The sequence below is a fragment of the Serinus canaria genome, chromosome 28, assembly GCF_022539315.1.
Source record: "Serinus canaria isolate serCan28SL12 chromosome 28, serCan2020, whole genome shotgun sequence".
Taxonomy (NCBI): domain Eukaryota; kingdom Metazoa; phylum Chordata; class Aves; order Passeriformes; family Fringillidae; genus Serinus; species Serinus canaria.
Window position 1 is genome coordinate 5,189,962 of NC_066341.1, and position 22,260 is coordinate 5,212,221.

Consider the following 22,260-nt stretch of genomic DNA (forward strand, 5'->3'; position numbering starts at 1 on the left):
AGTTCTCAAGCTCCCAAGCCTGTGTTTACTGATGCACAACAGTCAAGATATTTAATTCCTTTCCTCGCTCCCTGAATATGATGCAGCTGTTGCAGAGGCCCTCTGTGGTGCATCACAGTGCTGCTGACTGGTGATGCTGAGCATGTTACTGGTCTGCCCTCTTTAGCCTGGGGTTCTTTCTAGTGGTATTGACCTGGTGACTGAACCTAGAGAACCATGTCCCTTTACTACCTTAGGATTTCAGTGCCCTTTCAGCCCAGACCAGGCTTCTAAACAGAGACAGATTCTGAGAGCTACTTGCCCTCTATCAGGAATAACAGCTGAACATCTGCCTAGCTCTGGGTGTACTGTTCAGTCCTTTCCCCCAAGTCATACAGAAATTTACAGTGAAATAGCTGAAACATCTTCAGTGAGAAAATACCAGACTAGCCCCACTGCTGGTGGCTGATAACATGCCAATTCCTTTGGCAAAATTGGAAATCCTTTATTGTAGATCATAATTCAGTATTAAAGACTGAGAAATACTTTATTCTAGCAGAGCCATAATTCATTTTGGCAGCTGCGCAGCAGCAATAGCTTCATGTCCCACTTCAGGATTGCCCATGTCACCCATCTTTAGGTGGGGGCTGAGTGCTTAGAGACAGAACACCTTCCAGCCATCAGGGCACAGCATGTCATCCTCCAGTGAGATCCAGCTGTGAAAATGCTATATCAAATACCTCTGTGTAGTGCTCCACAAAATGCACTTCCAGTCCTTCTGTAATGAATCCAGCAAGGTCATAATAATCCTTTTTGTTCTCTGATGGCAGAATGATGCAGGTAACACCTGCCCTCTTTGCCTGTGGGAAGAAAAAGTTGGGCTGTCAAGTCCTAGGAATTCTTCCATATACCAGAAACACCCTTCCCATTTCTGAAAGCAAGAGCAGTTCTGGAGCATGATCCAGCTTTACTCTCTTCTATGGAGAGCACCAAGGGCATTTGTAACAGATATCAGCAAGGTGAAGAATGTTCTAGATCATACCCTCAAGCCCCAAAACATAGTCTCCAGTGCCATCTCAGCTGCAGGGACAGATGAGGAGGTGAGGCATTTTAGTTGGACTAGGTCAGCATCTTGGGGGATTCGGAACATTCACACTATTTTACAGAGTTTTAAGTATCTGTTCCAGCTTGGGTGATGATAAAGCCTCAGATGAAAGCAAGTTAGAAACAGCTTGTTAAACCAAGCTACCCCATCAATACCCTTAGTACAATTGTACAGAACCTTTTGACAGGGACACCTTCCCGGGAGGGAGCACAGAAAGCAGAGCTACTCCTCCCAGGACAGGTTTGTACCCATTGCTTTAGAAGTGATCCTGTGTTCAGGCCTGTGGCCAATCACACTCCTGCAAGTGCAGCCAGTCAGTGCCGTAGCCCAGGTTAGTCTTGTACTGACTGCTACAAACAACTACTCGTTTTTAAGTCATACAAGGAAAAGAAATCACACTGTACAAGGCTGTAGCCCAAATCTATCTGGGAACAGAACACTGATGTGAAGCCCCAGCTCAACGGAGGAAGACCTATTAACATTATTGACTGAAAAATATGTGTGGTGCAAGGCTTATGTAGGCCAGAATTGTGCAGGTGAAAAGCAGGGAGAGAGCCTCAATGCTTGGAAAGAAATTCTGAAAACTGAAAACAGATGAAACCAGAAATACAAATACTAAATCTAAGTTCCTCTTATCTAAGACATCTGTATAAAATTTCAAACAAATTCACACTGGAATTTGGGAACAGAGCCTTGATTTTAAGAATGTACCTTAGAGATGCTGTCAGATCTCCATTGGATGCCCTCCTGAAACAAGCAATTCAGCACAGCACAGGTGATTGCACTAGTCTAACAGCAGACAGCTCTGACAGCCAGTTAAAGCTGTCAGTCACCTTCAATTCTGCCAGTGTAGGTGGAATTGAGCTAGGCCAACATACATGCCTTGGCACAAAGCCTGGGGTACCATCCCTTTCCTCACAGCCAGAGACACAGCCAAGATCCTCATGTTGCCACACAGACTTTTCCATCCTGTCTATGGAATGAAATCTGCTCCTCTCTGTTCAAGGAGCAACCCCTCCTTGGCTGTCCCTGTCCCCACTGAGCCCAACCCAGGGCTCTGCTGTGGACAATGCACAGAGATGAGAGAAGAGCTCTTACTGCAATAGTCTTCTCCTTGATTCCACCAACAGGAAGAATTTTTCCAGTCAATGACACTTCTCCAGTCATGGCTACATTCTGCCTCACTGGGCAATTCATGGCCAGGGACAGCAGAGCTGTCACTATGGTACATCCTGCACTTGGTCCATCCTTCGGGGTTGCTCCCTGTTTAAAAAAAAACAAAGCACAACCCCCCTGCTCATTCAAGAAGCAGCATAGTCAGACAGTACTCTTGTCCTTGTTGTTTTAACATTGTCCAAATTTCATGAAGCCTCATAAAGGTTTTTGCATGTGTGAGTGATGGAATCCTGCTATTTGAATTGGCTGATATATTAACAACTGTGACATTCCTCACTTTATTCATGAGAAATAATCTACAAATGACTTCACAAATACGGTTTCTTGGCCTGATGCCACCACCGTACTCACTGGGCTCAGGTCTTTGAATAAGCACCATCAGTGGAAAAAAGAACACAAACACTCTGAAGCTCTTTTTTAGACCTAAGTCAACATCACAAGGGGACAGTGTCAAGAGTAACAAACTAGTGGAGGGCAGTATCAAAAATCATTCAAGGCAGAAAACATCAGTATGTAAGGCCCCGCAAAATCGAGGCCTGAACTAGTGACAGTCTGGATTTATCTGAGATCAAACCTTTTTGTTGTAAGAGCAGAGGAAATCAATGCTTGAGAGAGAGTAGAGACAGAGATCAGGTCTGCTGTTTTCTCATCTTTCAGGGAATGAATTCACAGACAACAAAGCAGTACCTGGACAGACACAGAGCAAGCTGCAACAAAGACATTGCACGCAGAGCACTCAGTAGTCCAGAAGTAAAGCTGGGGCACAATTACAGCTCAAAATCTGTCTTCAGTAAAGCACCTGCCCAAAGCTTGTTACACAGCATGTGATCCACTCTGAGCACTGTAGGCATTTATTTTCAGCCCCAAGTATTGGACAAAAGTATCCACTGCCATTACATGGACTAGGAAGCATGGCACAGAGATCAGGAGTAGTATTTTCAATTATGTGTAAATGACCTGAAGCCTTTAAGAAGGCCTGATGACACAGAGACCTAAACTTTGATGTCTTTGTAACTTCATCCAAGCATTTATTCAAATCACTTATCTGTATGTCATGGTTTCCCCACCTGCACAACAGGGCCAACAGCTGCCAGAAAAGCTTAGGTTTCTTTAGAAAATTATCCAAGCCCCCGTACTCTTGCTACATGCTTGCAGTAGAAAGGAATGCAAACATGGCTCTTTAGAAGACCTACACAGGAGCCTGAAGAAAATGTCTTCATTCCTTGGTTTTACTGCTAGAAGAGTAAATTATGCACAACATAAGGACAAATGAAGTGCCTTCCAGCTTTACATCTAAGGGAGCAAACCAGCCAGGCTGCTGTGCATGCTCTGTGAACTCTGCATCAGTTTACCTCTGGCACATGCAAGTGGATATGAGAAGATATAAGAAAATCATTGTTGGGGTCCTTCTGCATCAGAAAGGCTCTTGCAAATGTGTATGCAATTTTGGCACTCTCTTTCATTACATCTCCCAGTTGCCCTGTTACTTCAAGAGACCCATCCTTGTTTTCTTTCTCTTTGGGTCGCCTTAGGGATGTTTCAATAAACAGAGTGGAACCTCCTAAAAAAAGAAAAGAAAAACAACATCTGAAAAAAGTTAAAGACAAATTAAACTAGAAGGTTTTGGTGATGCAGAAGCTATGTCAGGCATTTGGAACTGATGCTCTCTGATGAGACACTAGCCCTGAGAGCAGCTGAAACCTGTTCCTTAAATACCTTCAGGAAGGCCAGCTAGAAATCTCAACAGTCTCCATTCATTGCTTTTTTGGACTTCACCTTCTAGAAACACAGATGCTATCCCTACTTAATGTAAAAAAACAAGTTCTTATAATGGTTTCATGTTCTTTGTTTCCTCCAGAGAGTAAGCTGAGTTCACAAAACATTTTCAGCCACTTCAATTCTCCAGTGCCAGGTATCTATTTACCTTCTCCCCCAGAGTGATAATTTCCCTCTTAACTACTTGAATTCTACCCAAGGTCAATTTGAATATGAAGAGGTTATTTCCTTTGCTGTGTGCTGTATTTCCATCCTGTAGAGCACATAAGCCCACAAGTTACTAGGGGAGTAATTCAATGAATGATAAGCAGCCAACTGCACCCATTCCACAGAGTGCTGGAACACCTATATCTGCCCTCAACACCAGAAGTCAAGTCAGTGTTGCACATCACTGACGGGACACAGCATTCCTCAGCTGTGGCACCTCCTGCTGCTGATGTTCCTAATGTACATAATTTGTATGGGGTATGGAGCTTGAAGAGAAAACATGCTGGCCCTAAGCTAAGATGAGCCTGGGTAAGGGCAAAAGAAAGGCTCCCTTCTTCAAGGAAGCAGTATTCAGGACCCAAAGGCCAAAAGAAATTCTTTTTACTGGTGCCTGTAGAAGAACATCACTGGACTCAGTTCTGTTTAACTATTACATTCAACTTTTGAAAATTACACAGAAATGTAGGCATTAACCCAAAATTAATGTTGTCTCACCCATAGCAGTCCAGGCCAGACCCATCACCACTCCTGGGGGAGTGGTTTCATACATGCGATCCACAGTGAAGATGGGCTTTCCTACAAAGTCCTGCAGGTTTTCAGGTGTTACTTGGACCATCTCTGCTTCTCCACTCACAATTTTATAGGCAGATTTCCTCAATACCTGGGTGAGATAGTAATTTATCTCTGTAAAAAAAGCTGAGAAGGCTGATGCACAGTGGTCACAATTACACATAACTTCCCCTCACCTTTTCTACTTGTTTCTGCAGATTTCTCACCCCACTCTCTCTGCAGTACTGCTTTATGAGAACAGTCAGAACATCTGATGTGATCTGAGCTTTGTTTTCATCCAAGCCACACAGAACTCGTGCTTGAGGGACCAAGTATCTCTGAAAGAAATAATTCCCCACATCATTCTCTTAGTATTTGTGACAAAAGCCTAGTGGTTTCCAATTCACTCAACTTTCTGCTGTTAGCTCAATGCTGCTTTCTGGTGTCCACAGCCTACGGCACACTGGAGTTACTTTAACTATGTGTTCAAATCAAAGGAACTCTGTCCAAAATACCATGTGCCTAATTGTTTTGGACATAGTTGGATGGAAATGTGTAAGCCTGAATCTGCCAAAAAGAATCTACCAGATATAATTCACATAAAGCTCAACAGTGATTTCTCTTACCTCTGCAATTGCAAGTTTCTCTTCTGCTACATATCCTGACACATTGATCACTTCCATTCTATCCCGCAGTGGCTCTGGAATGGTTTCTGTTACATTGGCAGTACAAATAAAAAGTACCTGGAAGCATTAAAAGATGCTATTAAGAATGTTCATTAACCAGTTGCTTTACTCCAAGTACTAGTTCCTAAGTTCTGAGTTTCTCTGAGAGGCTAGAGCAAGATCACCCTCTCTGTGGAATTAGTTTTAATTAAAAGTCTGGATTTTAGAATTATATAATAGCATGTTCCCTACCCCCAAAATAAATGTTTAGAAATACACAATGCACAAGCTGGGAAATTGGAATGGTTTGACAGGGACCAGAAAATGGGAGATCTAGATCTCACTCAGAAGAAGTTCTTTTTACCTTCTAGGAAATTAGCTCAGAATGATCCAATTATCTATAGCTATTCCTAATATGTCAATTCTGTAATTTATGTCAGCTGCACAAGAAATGCAACAGTGTGTAAAGATGACCAATTTCAAAAGCTTCACAGCATTAGGCCACCTCCCTTGATGGCAGCTCTGCCAATCTTCATGTAAAGGAAAACTCCTGCCTTTTCTCGTGGAAACCACATATCTGTTTGCCCCTGGCTTTACAGGGAGTTAGGGCTACATGACATATGCAGGTGATCATGTTCTTTCATGTACAGACACTTCAGTTAAAAACAACTCCTACAGAGACAGCTGTGTACCATTTATGTTCCATCTGATTTTCCAACTGAATAAAATGTCAGCATCTTTTCATAGTCAGGAAATCAGTGCACTGAAACACATTCAGACATTCTGGCTCTACAACCTCTGCAGAAAAGAGAAATACCTTTGACAAATCCACAGGAACATCAAGATAATGATCCAAGAAGTTAGAGTTCTGTTCAGGATCCAATAGTTCTAGAAGGGCCGACGATGGATCCCCTTGATAGCCTCTTCCTATTTTATCTACCTGTGGGAGAAAAGAATTTAATACTCTTAAGAAGTTTCCTACCATGATAAAATCTCAAGCAAGATTTTCCCCAAGGCTCCATCTGAAAATGTTCATGAGTGTTTATTAACGTCCAGTACCAGTCTACCACTTTTCTGTGCACTCATCCAAGTCCCCATTATCTTCCTGTGTGAGCACATGACACACCTGAGAAGACACAGGATTTTTGAGTGTTGCAGAAAATCGCTATGAAGTCTCAGGCAATAAGCATACAATAAAAAGCACTATTACTAGTGGGCTACTGCTTGTTAAACTGAGATAAGCTATAGGCACAGACCAGAACACTTACTCCACAGTGAGAGGACTAGAGTGCTACCTTACACCACTTCCCTAATATGCAAGTGCAGACACACTCCTTACTCTGCCCAAGGTACAAAAAACCTACACACAGCCTTTCAATAAGAGCCAGATTTGTGACTTGGGCTGTTGTCATAGTCATAAGTTGATTGAGGCTCATGGGGACTTCCTGAAGTCATCTTGAACAACCCCACTGCTCAACTAGGGCCACTAGAGGCAGCTGCCCAGGACCATGGCCAAGGTCATTGGCTTGTGTAGCACTGTGAACTCTCGCTCTGAGGATATAAACAGGGGTGCTGCTTCTCCCTTAGGAGTAGCATTAACTGAATGGCTTTAATGAAATTTGCTGCTACAGCCAAGGCAGGGCTTCTGGCCAACACCAGTCAAGTATCAAAGCCTACATGTTCCATTACCTTTCAAATCACGATACTCATTGGTTACATCATGCTGCAACAGATGACACTTTATTGGTCCCACATACCATTCCTCCCAAGAAATCTGCTTATTGTAGAAACAGACGATCCCCCGGCCAGGGAATAATGTGCTCTGACTCCATGATTCAGGAGGCTGAACAAATGTTTTATTAAGCTATACTATATTACACTAATACTATACTAAATTACATATTAAAGAGATACTATACTAAAAGGATACTATACTAAAAAGATACTACAGAAAAACCCGTGACTGTCTGGAGACAGGACACAGCTTTGACCCAACTGGCCAATCAATCCAAACAATCATCAGCAGAATCCAATAAACAAACTCCTTTTGGTAAGCAATCTCCATAACACATTCCACATGTGCCAAACAACAGGCACAGCAAGCAGAGATAAGAATTGCTATCTCTTCTTCTCTGAACTTCTCCCTGCCTTTCCCAGGAAAAATCCCAGGAGAGTGTTGTGCCTGCTGCTCTCTGTGAAGAGACCTGAGGCCATATCTGCTGTTGGTCCTTCCCAGGTATGGCACAAAAGAACGCCAGAATGACCTTGAGTCTATTCTGAACACCTGCTATTATATCCTGGTTTTATTTGCTTTTCAACAAAGCATTAGGCTGGTAGCCCTGACTCATTCTCAAATCAGACCACAAATTGACTGTAAGCATCTTATTCCTTACTGCTTTAGACCTACTGAGAGTGACTCTTGCTAATAATCACACAGGCAACAGTGGATTTGTGCACAGTGATGTGCTCACACCTATGGAGGAAACACAAGAACTACGGAAACTCTGAATATCCAGCCACGTCCATTACGATCCAAACAGCTATAATTTATTCAGAAGGACACTACTAGAATTTTAAAGCTGGAGCCTGTTATAAGGAGAGAAAACAAAGCAACTAAGGTATCAGTATCACCCAGAGAACTTGAAAGTCCAGCCTCATATGAACAGAAAGAACCTGGGATTTTTAAGAGAGTTACTGCTTCACCTCTTCTCCGGGGATCACAAATTGATACAAGTCTTTAAGAGCAAAACCTAGAGGAAAGACCAAATACTTCACCTCATCAATCAGTATAAGTGGATTCTCTGTCTTGGTCTTCTTCAGACACTGGATGATTTTTCCTGGCATTGCTCCAACATATGTCCTCCTGTTTTACCAGAGATTGTATTTAGGGAACCATTGAAAAGCACAGCACATATGAGAGCATACATCACACAGCTGACAGAACAAGTATATCTGGCTGGGAAACAAGTCTTTATTTCTTCAACATCTATCAAAAGCATTCTCCATCAATATATTAAGCACCAAGACCCACCTAGTCTGCCTCTAGTAAAGAACTGATATGAATTTTGGCAAAATACTCCTGGACTACAGTTTTTATCTTTAGTTTAAACCACTTCTCAATTAGAGAAAAGCAAAGAGGTTAGGCTGAGAATAAAGGTATTTGAGTTTTCATAGGTTTTGGGTAAGAAATGTTAGAAGAGGTAACATTTCACTTCCTCATTTAATAAGGACAAAAAGACCAGTGTAAATCAAAATATACTAAAGGAACAAATTGCTAATAGCAAAATATAACCTTCCTGCTAGACATAGTTTCTGGTATCCAGAAACAAGCAGAAGCAAAGAGGGTAACAAGAAGGCCGAGAGGCACAGAACAGAAAACATCTGAAAAACATAGAAAATATTTTTCTCTGCTTCTGGGTAAGGAAGAGCCCTGAAGGTTCAATTTACGCCACAGAGTGGCTAATCTTAATGGTTTGAAAACACCGCTGGTTTTATGTTCAGATGCAGACCCTCTGCTCTGGTGAGGCCACACCTGGAGTGTCATGCCCAGTTCTGGACTTAGGAGTTCAAGTAAGACAAGGAAATGCTGAGGAGGGTCCAGTGAAGGGCTGTGAAGGTGGTTAGGGGACTGGAGCATCTCTCATGGGAAAGGCTGAGTGGGCTGGGCCTGTTCAGCCTTCAGATGACCACAAGGGAATCTTATCAATGTGTAAAAATATCTGAAGGGTGGGTGTTAAGAGGACAGGGCCAGACTCTTGCCAGTGGTGCCCAGTGACAGGACACAGGCTAATAGGCACGAACTAAAACACAGGAAGTTCTGCCTGAATATGAGGGGAAACTCCTGTACATTGAGGGAGGCAGAGCCCTGGAACTGGCTGCCCAGAGAGGCTGTGGGATCTATATCTCTGGAGACATTTGAAACTCGTCTGGACACCATCCTGTGCAACCTGCTGTAGCTGAACTTGCTTTACACAGAATCACTAGGTTGGAAGAGACCCTTTCAAGATGATCAGGTCCAACCCAGCCCCAACACCTCAACTAGACCACGGCACTGAGTGCCACATACAGTCCTTTTTTATACACATACAGGGATGGCCACTCCACCACCTGCCCGGGCAGGCCATTCCAGAACTTCATCAGCCTTTCCATAAAAAACTTTTTCCTAATATTCAACCTAAATTTCCCTTGGTGCAGCTTGAGACTGTGTTCGCTGGTTCCAGCAGTTGCTGCCTGGTGAAAGAGACCAACCCCCACCTGACTACAACCTCCTTTCAGGAAGTTGTAGAGAGTGATAAGGTCACCTCTGAGTCTCCTTTTCTCCAGGCTAAACAACCCCAGCCCCCTCAGTCATTCCTTGTAGGGCTTGTGTTCCAAGCCCCTCATCAGCCTTGTTGCCCTTCTCTGAATGCACTAAAGAATTTCAACATCCTTCCTAAACTGAGGGGTCCAGCATTGGACACAGCACTCAAGGGTTGTTCTCACCACTACCAAGTACAGGGGCAGAATGACCTCCCTGGTTCTGCTGGCCACACTATTCCTGATACAGGCCAGGAGCAGGTGGCCTTCTTGGCCACCTGGGCACACTGCTGGCTCATGTTCAGTCGCCTGTCAAGTAGTATCCCCAGGTCCCTTTCTGCGTGGGCACTGTCCAGCCACACTGTCCCCAGCCTATAATGTTGCAGCGAGTTATTGTGGCCAAAATGCAGGACTTGGCATTTGGACTTATTAAACATCATTTTACTGGACTCTGCCCATCTCTCCAACTGTTCCAGGTCTTCCTGCAGCCTTCTCCTACCTTCCGACACATGCTCCTAGTTTAGTGTCATCTGCAAATTTACTAATGAAAGACGCAATCCCCTCATCCATGTTGTCAATAAATATATTTAACAGAGCTGGCCCCAGCACAGAGCCCTGAGGGACACCCGTGGTGCCTGGCTGCCAGCTGGATGCAGCACCGCTCACCAGCACTCTCTGGGCCCGCCATCCAGCCAGTTCTGAACACAGCAAAGAGTGCTCCTGTCCCAGCCATGGGCTGCAGCTTTTCCAAGAGTGTGCTCTGGGAGACAGTGCCAAAGGCCTTGCTTGAGTCCAAATAACATCCACAGCTTTCCTGCATCCATCAGGCGGGTCACTTGGTCTTAAAAGGAGATCAGGTTGGTCAACACGACCTACCCCTCCTAAACCCCTGCTGGCTGGCTCTGATACTGACCATCCTAGAAGTGCTGCATGATGACACTCAATATAAACTGTTCTATTATCTTACTGGATACTGAGGTCAGTCTGACTGGCCTATAATTACTAGGATCCTCCTTCACACCCTTTTTGTGAATGGGCGTCACACTGGCCAGCTTCCAGTCATCTGGAACCTCACCAGTGAGCCAGAACTATTGGTAAATGATGGAGAGCGGCTTTGCAAGCTCATCTGCCAGCTCTCTCATCACCTTGGGGTGGATCCCATCTGGTCCCATAGATTTATGAATATCCAAGCAGCTCAGCAGTTCTCTGACAGCCTCCTCCTGGATAACAGGGGGCCCATTCTACTTCCTGACACCATCTACCAACCCAGGACAGCTGTCCTGAAGACAAGCCATATTTCCACTAAAGACTGAGGCAAAGAAGGTGTTAAGCACTTCTGCCTTCTGCCCTGCTTTAGCAGGGGAATGGTCTAGACAATCTCCAGAGGTCACTTTCAATCCAAACCATTCTAGGATTTTTTTGTATGTGGAAGGAAAATAAACCTATGGAAGGGTCAGATCTGCCCATTTTTTATTAACTTCTTGTTTTCCATATGAATCTACCAATTTTTTATTCACTTCTTGTTATTCCCATGAATGTTCTTGTTTACAGGTTTTCCTCATGCATCACCTCCATCCTGATTATTTGGAAACCAAGTCTCAATCACACTGGAACACACATGTGAATGATCCTGTCCAAACTGTCAGCATTCTCTAGGTCTGACATCTACAGAAAGGCATGTATTAGCATTCATCATCATTCCAATGGTTTTGGGTAGCTCACTCAGCTTTTCAAAGCTGAGAATACACAAGAAACAGGGAGCAACTGCACTTAAAAGCACAAATATAATTATTTTCCAAACTCCACCTTTTGCTATCTTTTTCACCTCTTTTGTATCTCAACTCCTGTCAGCAAGGGTTGGCAGAACAGATGAGAATTACATATATTGTCCAACTTCAGTTAGATTCCTATTGACTTAGTAAAAACTGCTGGATAGAGAAATTTCTCAAGTTACACTGACCTGTGTCCTTTTATTTCTGCAACATCAGTCATCCCTCCAACACTGAAGCGGAAGTACTCTCTGTTTAGGGCTCTGGCAATGGAGCGAGCAATACTGGTTTTCCCGACTCCAGGGGGACCATAAAAACACAAAATCTTCCCCTGGGTGGATCCTCGCAACTGGCTGACTGCAATAAATTCCTGTAGAGCAGATAAAGCACCAGCAGTGAACAGAAGGGAACGTCAACAACACCAAAACACATTTGTTATCAGGACAAGCAGTGATTACAAAACAAGCATCATACAAAAAACTGGTTCTCAAGGGACTTGGGGGAGGGCAAGGGCAGAAGCTAAGTAGTGCATCTGCATGCTAACTGGTGCATCTGTTTTGCCTCTGGTTATTTATATGCTTGGTTGTCCCCAGGTTGTGTGTTCTGTATCAATCTCACCAGAAGAAGCACTCTCTCTCCACTGCCTTAGAGTGAGAAGACAGAGTTTAAGTTCTTCTCCCAGCTTCTCTTTTTCTCACCTGAGTCTCTCAAGCTACATGTGAGCATCTCCTACTCTACCACTCCCATGCGCTAAGTTAAGCTTGTCTTATTTCACGCTTCTGTGACAGACAACCCTCAAGTAACACTGAACAGTTGAGGACTCAAAAGAAGACAGTTCAAAACTGAAACCTCAATGATTATACACTTACAGTGAATAAATGACTGGGCAAGTGGGGAAAAAAATCAAGAGACTGCTTTCCTTGGACACTTACTTGCCCAGGATTTAGTGCAAACCAGAATATTGCAGTTTGAAATGAGAATGGGACCTTCATTGCCAGAAGTAATTAAGCACATTAACTGATTACCAGAACATTTGGGTCTTTCATGCAGTTTTCTGTTTGATGCATGAATTAACACCAATTAAATGGAGACTGCAATCTAAAACACATCCAAAATGCCTGATGTTAAGCAGTGTGAAATGGGACATAGTGCCTACTCCTGCCTTACCAGAATTCGCTTCTTGACATCATCCATTCCATAGTGATCCTCCTCCAGAACTGCTTGGGCTCTAGCCAGCTCCAGGTTCTCCTCGCTACACTTACCCCAAGGGATGGATGTCAGCCAGTCCAAATAGTTCCGTGTAACACTGACAGAAACACACAAATGAGAGTGATTGACCAGCTCATGTCTTCCTCCACCACCTTCCAAAACAACCTCATCCAGAACAAGTGGGATATAAACTACTTATGGAAAAGAACCATCACTATTTGGTAACCTTTTTCACAGTCTTCAACCTCCCCACACAAAAAAACCCAAAGCTTTTTTTCACAGCTTTTGCTTTTCTGAAATAAAGAATCTCCAACACCACAGAGAAAGACTTAAGACGAGGAAAATGATGCCAGTATGGAAGTTAGCAGTAGATAATCAGCATAAACAAACTGAAGAGAACACAGTACTCTACTACTACAGCCACTACTCACTGTTCTAAAACTACACACTTAGATCAGGAATTCAAGTGTACAGGAAGGTCTACACAACACAGTAACTATCAAATTGTGCAGTCATGGACACAAGGAAGCACAGCTAGGCTGTCTGAGCCCAGGATCCACCTGAGGACAATTGCCATGTCCCCAGAGCTTTAGCTTTTTTCTCCCAAGTACTGGCTTTGAAAATTTGCAACCACTGTTACAACTCTGAAGGAAAGGGAAAGGTACTAATGCTGCTTGTGAAGCTCAGTATGTCTTTTCTATGACTGCCAAGATGCTGCTCAGCCAAAGGCATGCTTGCCCTTAAACAGAGTCTTTTACTCTGTAAAAGATACTTTTAAAAGCAGAGACCCACAACATTAAGAGAGCTGAGGAGTACACCAACTGCTGTATAATACAGCACACTCTAACTCAACAGACAAGAAATGTTCACTTCAACCTCAGTTTCTGACAATTTGTATCACAGAACACATGTTACAAACTATTCATTCACTCCTTAGCAATTCCAACCCTGCCCCAATACTTCAAGGACCATCTCAGGTAGCTTAGACAATGACATCTATCAGCTTCTCTCACATCTACTGAAGGCACCAAAGTACAAGATAGAAGAACCAAAACCGAAGGCAGAAAAAGAATCACTGTACACTTCATGAGGAACTAACTACACATTTTGCATCTCTATTATCAGACTGCAAGAGAAGACAGAAGACCTAAAATGATCCAAAGAGGTAGACTACATAAGTAAACACAGGCAATTTGGAGAAAAAAATCCTATAAGGTAATGACATGATACAGGGAAAGGAGGAGAGGGGAGGGACTAAGTAGGTGCTTAACAAAACTGCACTGATGTTTCACTCTCCCAACGAACCCTGACAGCATGACATGGCCATGCACTCACTTAAATTCTGATGAGTGATTATCCAACAAGCCCAACTTGTTCAACTCTTCATCGATCACATCCATGACATGTTTTGGCACCACCAGCTCCTTTAGTCGCTCACGGAATTTCTCTTCTATAGCATCCTTGTCCTCTTTTTCCAGACCTAGTTCTTTCTTAATGATCTTCAACTGCTCTTGAAGAAGATACTTGCGATGTGTCTGCTTGATCTTCTCCTCAACCTAGACAAAGCAACAAATACAGTAACTAATGTGTTCCTGGTACAGCCCCTCTAACATTAAATACTTCCAAATACTTCTCAGTTATGACATTCCCAGCAACTGAAAATACTACTTGGAACTTATCTGCAGTGTATTCTAACACAAGAAGTGACTTAATAACATACTCCAGCACTCTCCACATTTTGGTGGCCTTCACTGGCCATGATTCAGTGCTTCAATGTTCTGTTTGTGTTGGGGAGACCAAAAGCTGGGCAGAGTAACCCATATGTGACCTCCTTAGTACCAGACAGGGCTAACCACTACTCTCTTCCTGCTGCCTAGATGGGGTCAACTGAAGCCCAGTATGCAGTTGGCAGCTGGCCTTCCTCCTTGGGCCCTTGCCACAAGGACAGTCTACTAATTCATGGTCAGCTTCCTTCACATCAGGGTTTCAAAATCCTTTCCTGTATAGCTATTTTCTATCCTGATTATTCCAGGCCTGGTCTGGGACTATGAATTTCTCTTGACAGAACTTAAGTAGGTTCTTACTGACTCCCCAAGGGGATACCACTAGTAGCTGAATGAAGTTAGACTTTACCATGTTGATCACAACCTTTTCTGCCCATTAGTCTAACTAATTTTTTCACCAACGTCATACTACATACTTCCAGTCTGTAACACCCCAATGTAGTCAGAATACTGTTACAGTTGACCTCATCAAAGGCCATGCAAATGTCAAGGTATATAACAATCATTGCTAGAATCCTAGAATCATTTATAAGAAAAGACCTCTGAGACCATTGAGTCCAACAATTAACTTAGCACTGCCAAGCCCACTATTAAACCATGTTTCCTTTCTGTGTTCTGGACCTTCTCATAATAGAAGACAATTAGGCAGTCTGCTTTTGGGAAATCTGGCCATTCCAAATCATGTCCTTTTTCATTTGCCTGTATGGGACTTACTGGAGAATTTTCCCCATAATCTTCCCAGGGGCTGAGGGCAGGCTGACATGCCTACAGTCTCCCCAGTTCTCCTTCTTGGAGATGGGCATGGCATTTACCTTTTTCTGCTTCCCAGAAACCTCTCCCATGACCACAGTGCTTTAATGATGAGTGAAAAAACAAAGTAATGACATTGATAAGCCCTCTCAGCATCCTTGAATGCATATCTGGTCCCACAGACTGCATCATCTGTTCAATTCGTTGAAGAAGTCTCCAACCATTCCAATCTCCATCCAAAAGCATTTTGCACTTAACATGAATTCTAAAAGCCCCAGTTTCTGGCAGTTAACAAACAAAACATGACTCAGTATTCTCAAATATTTGCACTTTGCATACTTCATTACCATTTAGATGCAGTTATTGTATTCTGATTAAATCTTAAAACAGACAGGAACTATTGCAGTTCACAAGAGTTAGGAGAAGGTCATTAGAAATAACATTGTGCAATTTACACTAGTACATGCTATATACAGTATTAGGTTGTATATTGTTACACCGACGCTTGGTAAACTACAGACCTCTAGATTTATCTGCTTGCATGAAATTACAACTTAGACACAATTTAACAGCAGATGCTGTAGCCTCATGTCTTGTTATTTCTACCACGTTCATGAAAAAACATATTTCTAACAGAAGAACAAAAAACCTTAAATCTAAATAAAGCACTCTTGAGAGCACATACCCATACTAAGCATCACAGTGGTGGACACAATATAAATACACACAAGGTATCTGTTACTCCAGAAACTTACCTCTCTTCCAAGACGCTGCTGAAGTTTGCTCAGCTCATACTCCTTTTTCAGGAGGGAAAGAGCTTTATAAAGCCGTTTGGGTATCTGCAAAATATAGACATGGAATGAGTTTTGAGATGCCATACCCCTGTTAAATAACACACACATACATATACACACACACACACACTTATATATATTTATATATACAGACATACTTTCTCTCTCCCAGAGAGAAAGGCAGAATAAAAAACTCCAACAACAGGTTGTCTGGGAGAGCTTTACAGCACTTGCAGATGTGGAAAGACCAACATGTAGCAATTCCACAGCATATAAAGAAAATTATTTGCTGCCAAAGATGCAGAGCACTCTGATTTACCCACAGTAAATCAGTACTGATGATCTACTATATCCTTCAACAGGAATCTAGTCACTGATATTAACACATCATCAAAAGTAGCACTGAAGTCTCTTCTGTACTGAGGCTGGTAAAGAAAAGGTGACATACAGCAGATGTACTGATTCCATTCACATTGCATGAGTTAAAAACTTCATCTTACACTGGTTTCTTCCAAGATGTCTTGAAGTTCGTGCGACTCTGCCCCTGTTAGGGCTGCACCCATGTCACTCAGATAGATAGGGTTATCTACCACACGCTGTCCAGCCTGCATCATCTGAAGTACAGACTCTCTGAAAATAAAAGGTAAAAACCCCAAAATGCTCTGTAAATTTACATTCAAAATGGAATATCCTAATTTACTTGTTATGTCAGTGCAATAAAATGAAACACAGCTCAGTTTCATAGCAAACTATTTTTGAAATTTGACTGTATCAATACTTAGTAACAAACAGATAAATCACTTGGTTAGAGGAATGATCACCAATATATAAAATTAAGTATCTGAAATGCTCTCCAAACAGTTATGTAGGATTTTTTTGTGCCAGGATTCCAAAAATTTTATCCTGCTTATAAGACATGGATCAGATGCTTATTGCAGTGGGTTTCACTTAGACCCAGATCACCTGCCTTAGGACTTAATAGGTCTATGTTGTTTCTAAATTGCACATCAGGTTTTCCAAACTTTGATTCCAAATATGGACCGAGTTTACATTCCAAACCAAAAATATATGTGACAATTCGGCAAATATCTCTACCTCATTACAACAGAAAGGCAAGTAGTATTGAAAATGTCAGCATCTTCCAGCCTAGAACATGCTGTTCCCAAAGCAGGGCAGCATGGGAAGGACATACCTGTACAAGGGGTTCAAGGCAATGATGTCCCGGATTGTTTTAACAATTTCTGCAGTAAGTGCCTAAAAACACAACAAAATCTAATCATCAAAAGAATGGAAAAGGATAGGCAAGATCTCAGTACAAATATGACATTTCCCAGAGTCCAGCCACTCACTGCAGTGGTGGGCTGTGATGGTTCTTGGTGCTGGGGCAGTTCCTGCTCACCGGAAAGGCAACAAGGCCTAGAGGCTGGCTTTCTGCATGCACAGAATTTGACTGGCTCTTGGCCAGAAGATACAACCAGGCTCAACACCCAAGCCACCTTTGAGGAAAACACTCAAGTTTGATGGAGGTCATCACACAGATTTAAGCACAGACCAGCCTCTTCATTCAGCAACTTTTTGAAGTCAACAGTTTTAAGGAACTGAGCTGTTATAATGAAAATTCTTTACTTTCATACAATCCCCATGTGCAGTGACTGTGCAAAGAAGGAAGTATATGCTAGTTTCTGCAGCCTGAAATTAGAGCCTGATTTTAGAACTTTTCCTTTTAAACAAGAAGTGTAGGTGAAATTCTACAGGACAAGTCAAAGCTTGTAAACTAATTCACTTACTTTAACCTCTTCTGTAATCTGAAAATCTTCATGAACCACATTCTCTACTTCTACCATGAGAACTTCCTTTGAAGAAGCAGCTACAGGATCTAGTACCAACTCCACAGCTTGGTCCTTTGCTCCAGTCTCCTCTTCAGTCTCTTTCTTAGATCGCTTCTGTTTCCTTCTAATTTTTTGTTTGTTCTCAGATTCCTCAAGCTCAACCTCTAGTTGCTTGTTTATACGAATCCTGAAAGCCAAAAGAAACCAGCAGCAATCTATCTCCCCATTTCATGTGATTTCAGCTCTTCAGCATGAAAAGGAGAAGGATTAAGTTGTATTTTGAGCAAGCAAAAATTTAGTAAGGACACACATTTGCAAGACACAATGTTTCATTATTTTGGCTTTTATAAAGGAGTTTCCTTCTCTATGTGTTTCCCTATAAATGCTCCTCAAATTGGTATCTAGTATGGTTCCTATGGACATGATTGACCAGTGCTCCACGTCTCAATCAAATATAAAGACCAATCCCTGAGTTATATCTTAGGAATACCAAACCTGTCAAAGTTATAGGGAAATATTTCTATTCCAAGTAACCCCAAACAGGGAGCTTATTTCCAAAATGCATTTAAATATGGTTGTGCTTTGATAATGCAGCAAGAAGTTAAGATTTCATTTGAAAAGGAACTGACACGTGAATTCACATAAATTTAGCTTTGACAGGACTGCTCATTCTTTGCTGTCCAGAACAAACAAAAGTGAAGAAAAGTGAGGAGATGAAAAAAAAACCCCATGCTTCAAAGCAAAACCCACTCTGCATCTGTCTCTTCTGCCATGCTTCTGTCCTTGTATTTTTCCTTCTAATGGAAATTACTTATTTGATGCTTTTAAAAATACAAATTCTTAACTTATTTAAAAATATCTGGCATAAATGGCTAAAACTAGATTTTCAGCAATAATCATATTTTCTTCAATTCAGTTCTGGGGCAAAATTATGTCTGGGGCAAGACATAATAAAAATTCTGGACCCCCCCCCTTTTTTTTTAAAGCAAAAACACTGGCTTGAATTAATTCCAGAGACTTTTTTTTCACCATTACTAAGCCTTGATGTAATTGTCAAAGTAACTGCTAAACTTCAGCTTAAGGAACGTTTGCTTCCACCGTATCATAGTTGATATGACAATGACATGCACTGTCTCTTTTGTTTTGCAGCTAACCTGTCACAGCTGTGACAGCACATGGAATATCCTAACACTCTCAGGATATAGCATGGCAACAAAGCAAAAACTTGCCACACACAAGTTGTGTAGAAAAAAAATGTATGTATGTGGTGAAACTGATGTCTCTATTTATACAGTAGTCTGGTGAGACGCAGTGAAGTACAAGTAACCTACCTTCGATGTCCCATGACTATCATGCGCAACTTGTCTCCAAGATCCTGCATTTCATGAATCTGGACAAAAGTTCCCATTTGGTATATTTCATTCAGATCCTCCACCACATCAGATTCATTGCTATTGAACAAGAAAATTGGGAGCAAATATTCAGAAACTTGAGATAGCAGGTCAGATTAAAAAAGAAAAAAGAAAAAAACAATCACTGGTTGCAGAACTTTAAACTGGACTTAGGGGTAAAGACACTTAATCCCCATTGCTACCACCATGTAACCCCTTTCCAAATCACCCAAGTATCTGGACACCTCATCTCCTTCCCAAACAAAAACACCCTTTTCTAAACCAAGACTCCAGCTCCCAGCAGTGCTGGTGGTGGCAACAAAGACTTTCATACCATGAGGATGGTCCAAGACCAGCCACAATTTCTGCAATGCTATCCAAGGCAGGGCATTTAGGATGACAGCTTTTAGTGTAAATCAACCTGGACAGCTTATTTTTGTATTTTTTAAAAAGATCAAGAGAAACAACTTACGTGTCATCCTTTTTAAGAAAAACACCAGCATAAGGCTGGGCAAGACGAACTTTCCTCCTCAGCAGTTCAACCAGCTTCTTATTTTTCACCTAGGACAACAGGTATGCAATCAGAGGTGGATTTTCTGTTGTCTTTGCACTCCCATGATGACACCCTACAACTAAATTATGAATTTGGAGCTTGTACGGTTCTAGACTTGTCTCCTTTAGAGGACAGTAATATATAAGTGGAAAAAAAGGTAGAGAAACATGAAATTTAAGTATTTTGAACAACTCACTTCCCAGTCATGATAAGACAAGCTCAAAGGCTGGGGAAGGAACTAGATCTAATCTGTACAAGTCTTACAAGTAAGAAACCTGAGTTATTTCAACAGTATCTTACAAGTTTCTTTTGCTATCACTGTTCCCTTCCCCTTCCATACCTGTACATCCTAGCTCTCTGCTCCTGATGGGGAGCTAGCTCACTCTTCCCTATGAGTTGCCTGAATTCTGTCCAAAAACCCTAGTTAAAATCCTCTTCTCCAAAGCCTTCTCTGCTCAATTCCTCTTCTACACCCATGAGTGAGTCTGAGTTCCTGCCTTGAGTTTCAGCCAGTATTTCTTCCTAGTTTACCTTCTTCCTCCCCTCTGATCTCTAGATGCCACACACCTGTCCCTGACAGATCTCCCAGCACCACGGGAACTGTTATCACAACAGGCTGAATCCTCAGTGACCAAGAAAATAACTCCTTGTAAATTCTGCTGTTGCATGAAATCACCCTGCCAACCACTGAGTGCTCTTCAAAGCGATGGACATAAGCTGCATTGCTCAACACTTTGCTAATAACCAGCATGGTTCTGACAGAACAGCACGAATAATACCACCACTGCTGGCCTATTCTAATTTTGCACAATGTTTAGCAAAAATACGCTTACCAATGTCAGAGACATTAACAGGAAGAAAATTAGTAATTCCATAGGCACTGTAGAGACTCAACCTTGTCAGGTAAATTACAGCACAATGAACTCACAGGATAAGAGAAAACATTTAACAATTCTGTGAGACATTGTTGACCCAAACATTGAAATTGATGACTTCTGTACATAAGTCTTATATCACTACACGCTCTTAATAATATATAATCTTCTCCTTCCCCTGACACATCTAAAGACACTAGAAGCTGCACATATTAGATTTGGATATGCAGAAAAATACTATAGTAGAAATAACACTATGTTAAATAATACTACAGGAACAAGAAAATATTGATTTATTTCATACTACATTTACTTCAAAATCAGACTAGCAACACACCAGAGAGGCACAAAAATACAAGTACCTGTTCCAGATTGGGTTTCATTTACGGAGGAAAAAGTATTTCTGGCTTGTAAGCTCAAGTCATACATTAGTGATACAATTCATAACTCTTAAAATCTTTATGGGGTGCAGAGGGAAAAGATCACACTCTGAAATGGTGATTGCCATACCCATCCCTCAACACCCTCTCCCACTGCAGCTGCACTGTTCTATAGCTGCTTTTTTCTTGCAGCTTACAGCTTGCTGCCTTCACCAACACGGGTCTCGGTGCTCTGACACCAACCTACGGCGCCGAAACAAGGACACGTTTGCTTAACCTTCATGGAAGAACACAAAAATGACAGCGAACTTCGAGAGAGTGTGTGCGAATCGCCGACCTTCTCTGTTAGAAGCAGAATTGCTGACGCAATAACTGTGAAACTTCAACTGGCCCAAAAGGAACCGTTATCCCGACAGGACTCGGTTACAAATCTCGAGCCAAAGGCCGAGCAGCGGCTGCCCGCGGAGGTCACGGACGCGGCTGCCTTGCTCTGCAGGTCAAGGAACCTGCCAAGGCAAAGAAAGAGAGCGGCACGGAGGTGCGGCACCGCCAGCGGCGGGCTCAGCTGGTGACCCCCTCGTGGCCTGGGGTGATACCATTCCGGGACCCCCGCCCGAGGCCGCAAGGCCGGGCTGAGCCGCCTTCGGCCGCTCCGCGAGCCAGCCCAAAGCACCTCCCGCCGCGCCCCCGGCACCTCGCGGCAGCTTCCGCCCAGGCCGAGCAGGCAGAGCCGAGCCCCGGGCCCGGGCCCGAGGGCAGCTCACCTCAATGATCTTGATGAAGCGCGGAAATACGGGGTTACGCGTCACGGCGATGAGCGGGACGTTGGGGAAATGCTCCGGGACGAGCAGCGGCGTCAACGCCGTTATGACCGGCCCGGCCCCGCCGCTGTCCGCCCCGCCACCGCCACCACCACCGCCGCTGTCCTCCCCGCCGCCTTCCAGTGCATCTCCCCCCGACAGACCGCCAGGGCTGCGCTGGTGCCAGCGCGGGCCGGCGCTGAAGGAGGCGCGGGGCGGCGGCACGGAGCCCAGCGGGGCCGGAATGGCGGCAGCGGCGGGGGCCCAGAGGCGGCGCCGCGCGGGGCCTAGGGCGGGCCCGGTGACCGCAGGCCGCCAGCGCCCGCACAGCCGCCACCAGCGCGCGGCCGCCATGCTGCCGGCGCGCGCGCTT

At 43.2% G+C, this 22,260-nt stretch overlaps 1 protein-coding gene and 1 long non-coding RNA gene across 2 annotated transcripts in view; both read right to left on the bottom strand.

Moving 5' to 3' along the window:
• Positions 1–22,260, bottom strand: part of LOC127060946 (uncharacterized) — a 340,458-nt gene that overhangs the window by 161,303 nt on the left and 156,895 nt on the right. The gene's annotated exons all lie outside the window — the stretch shown is intronic.
• LONP1 (lon peptidase 1, mitochondrial) lies at positions 442–22,248 on the bottom strand. The gene is made up of 18 exons (XM_009096805.4): positions 21,852–22,248; positions 19,752–19,840; positions 19,220–19,339; positions 17,847–18,075; positions 17,252–17,313; positions 16,560–16,689; positions 16,021–16,104; positions 14,067–14,287; positions 12,690–12,828; positions 11,714–11,892; positions 8,233–8,320; positions 6,275–6,397; positions 5,419–5,535; positions 4,990–5,130; positions 4,739–4,904; positions 3,613–3,821; positions 2,183–2,347; positions 442–839 (listed from the first exon to the last, which is right to left on the bottom strand). The coding sequence occupies exons 1-18, from the start codon at positions 22,239–22,241 to the stop codon at positions 675–677; spliced, it is 2,817 nt and encodes a 938-aa protein (XP_009095053.2). The 5' UTR covers positions 22,242–22,248; the 3' UTR covers positions 442–674.

What these genes read in the sequence shown, in the direction of transcription:
- LONP1 (XM_009096805.4), bottom strand. Translation starts at nt 22,241, where the DNA reads ATGGCGGCCGCGCGCTGGTGGCGGCTGTGCGGGCGCTGGCGGCCTGCG. An exon ending in TTTCTTAAAAAGGATGACAC is followed by an intron (nt 19,340 to 19,751) that starts GTAAGTTGTTTC and finishes CTTGTTCAATAG; the next exon opens with CAATGAATCTGATGTGGTGG. An exon ending in GCCTTGAACCCCTTGTACAG is followed by an intron (nt 16,690 to 17,251) that starts GTATGTCCTTCC and finishes TTTTATTTTCAG; the next exon opens with AGAGTCTGTACTTCAGATGA.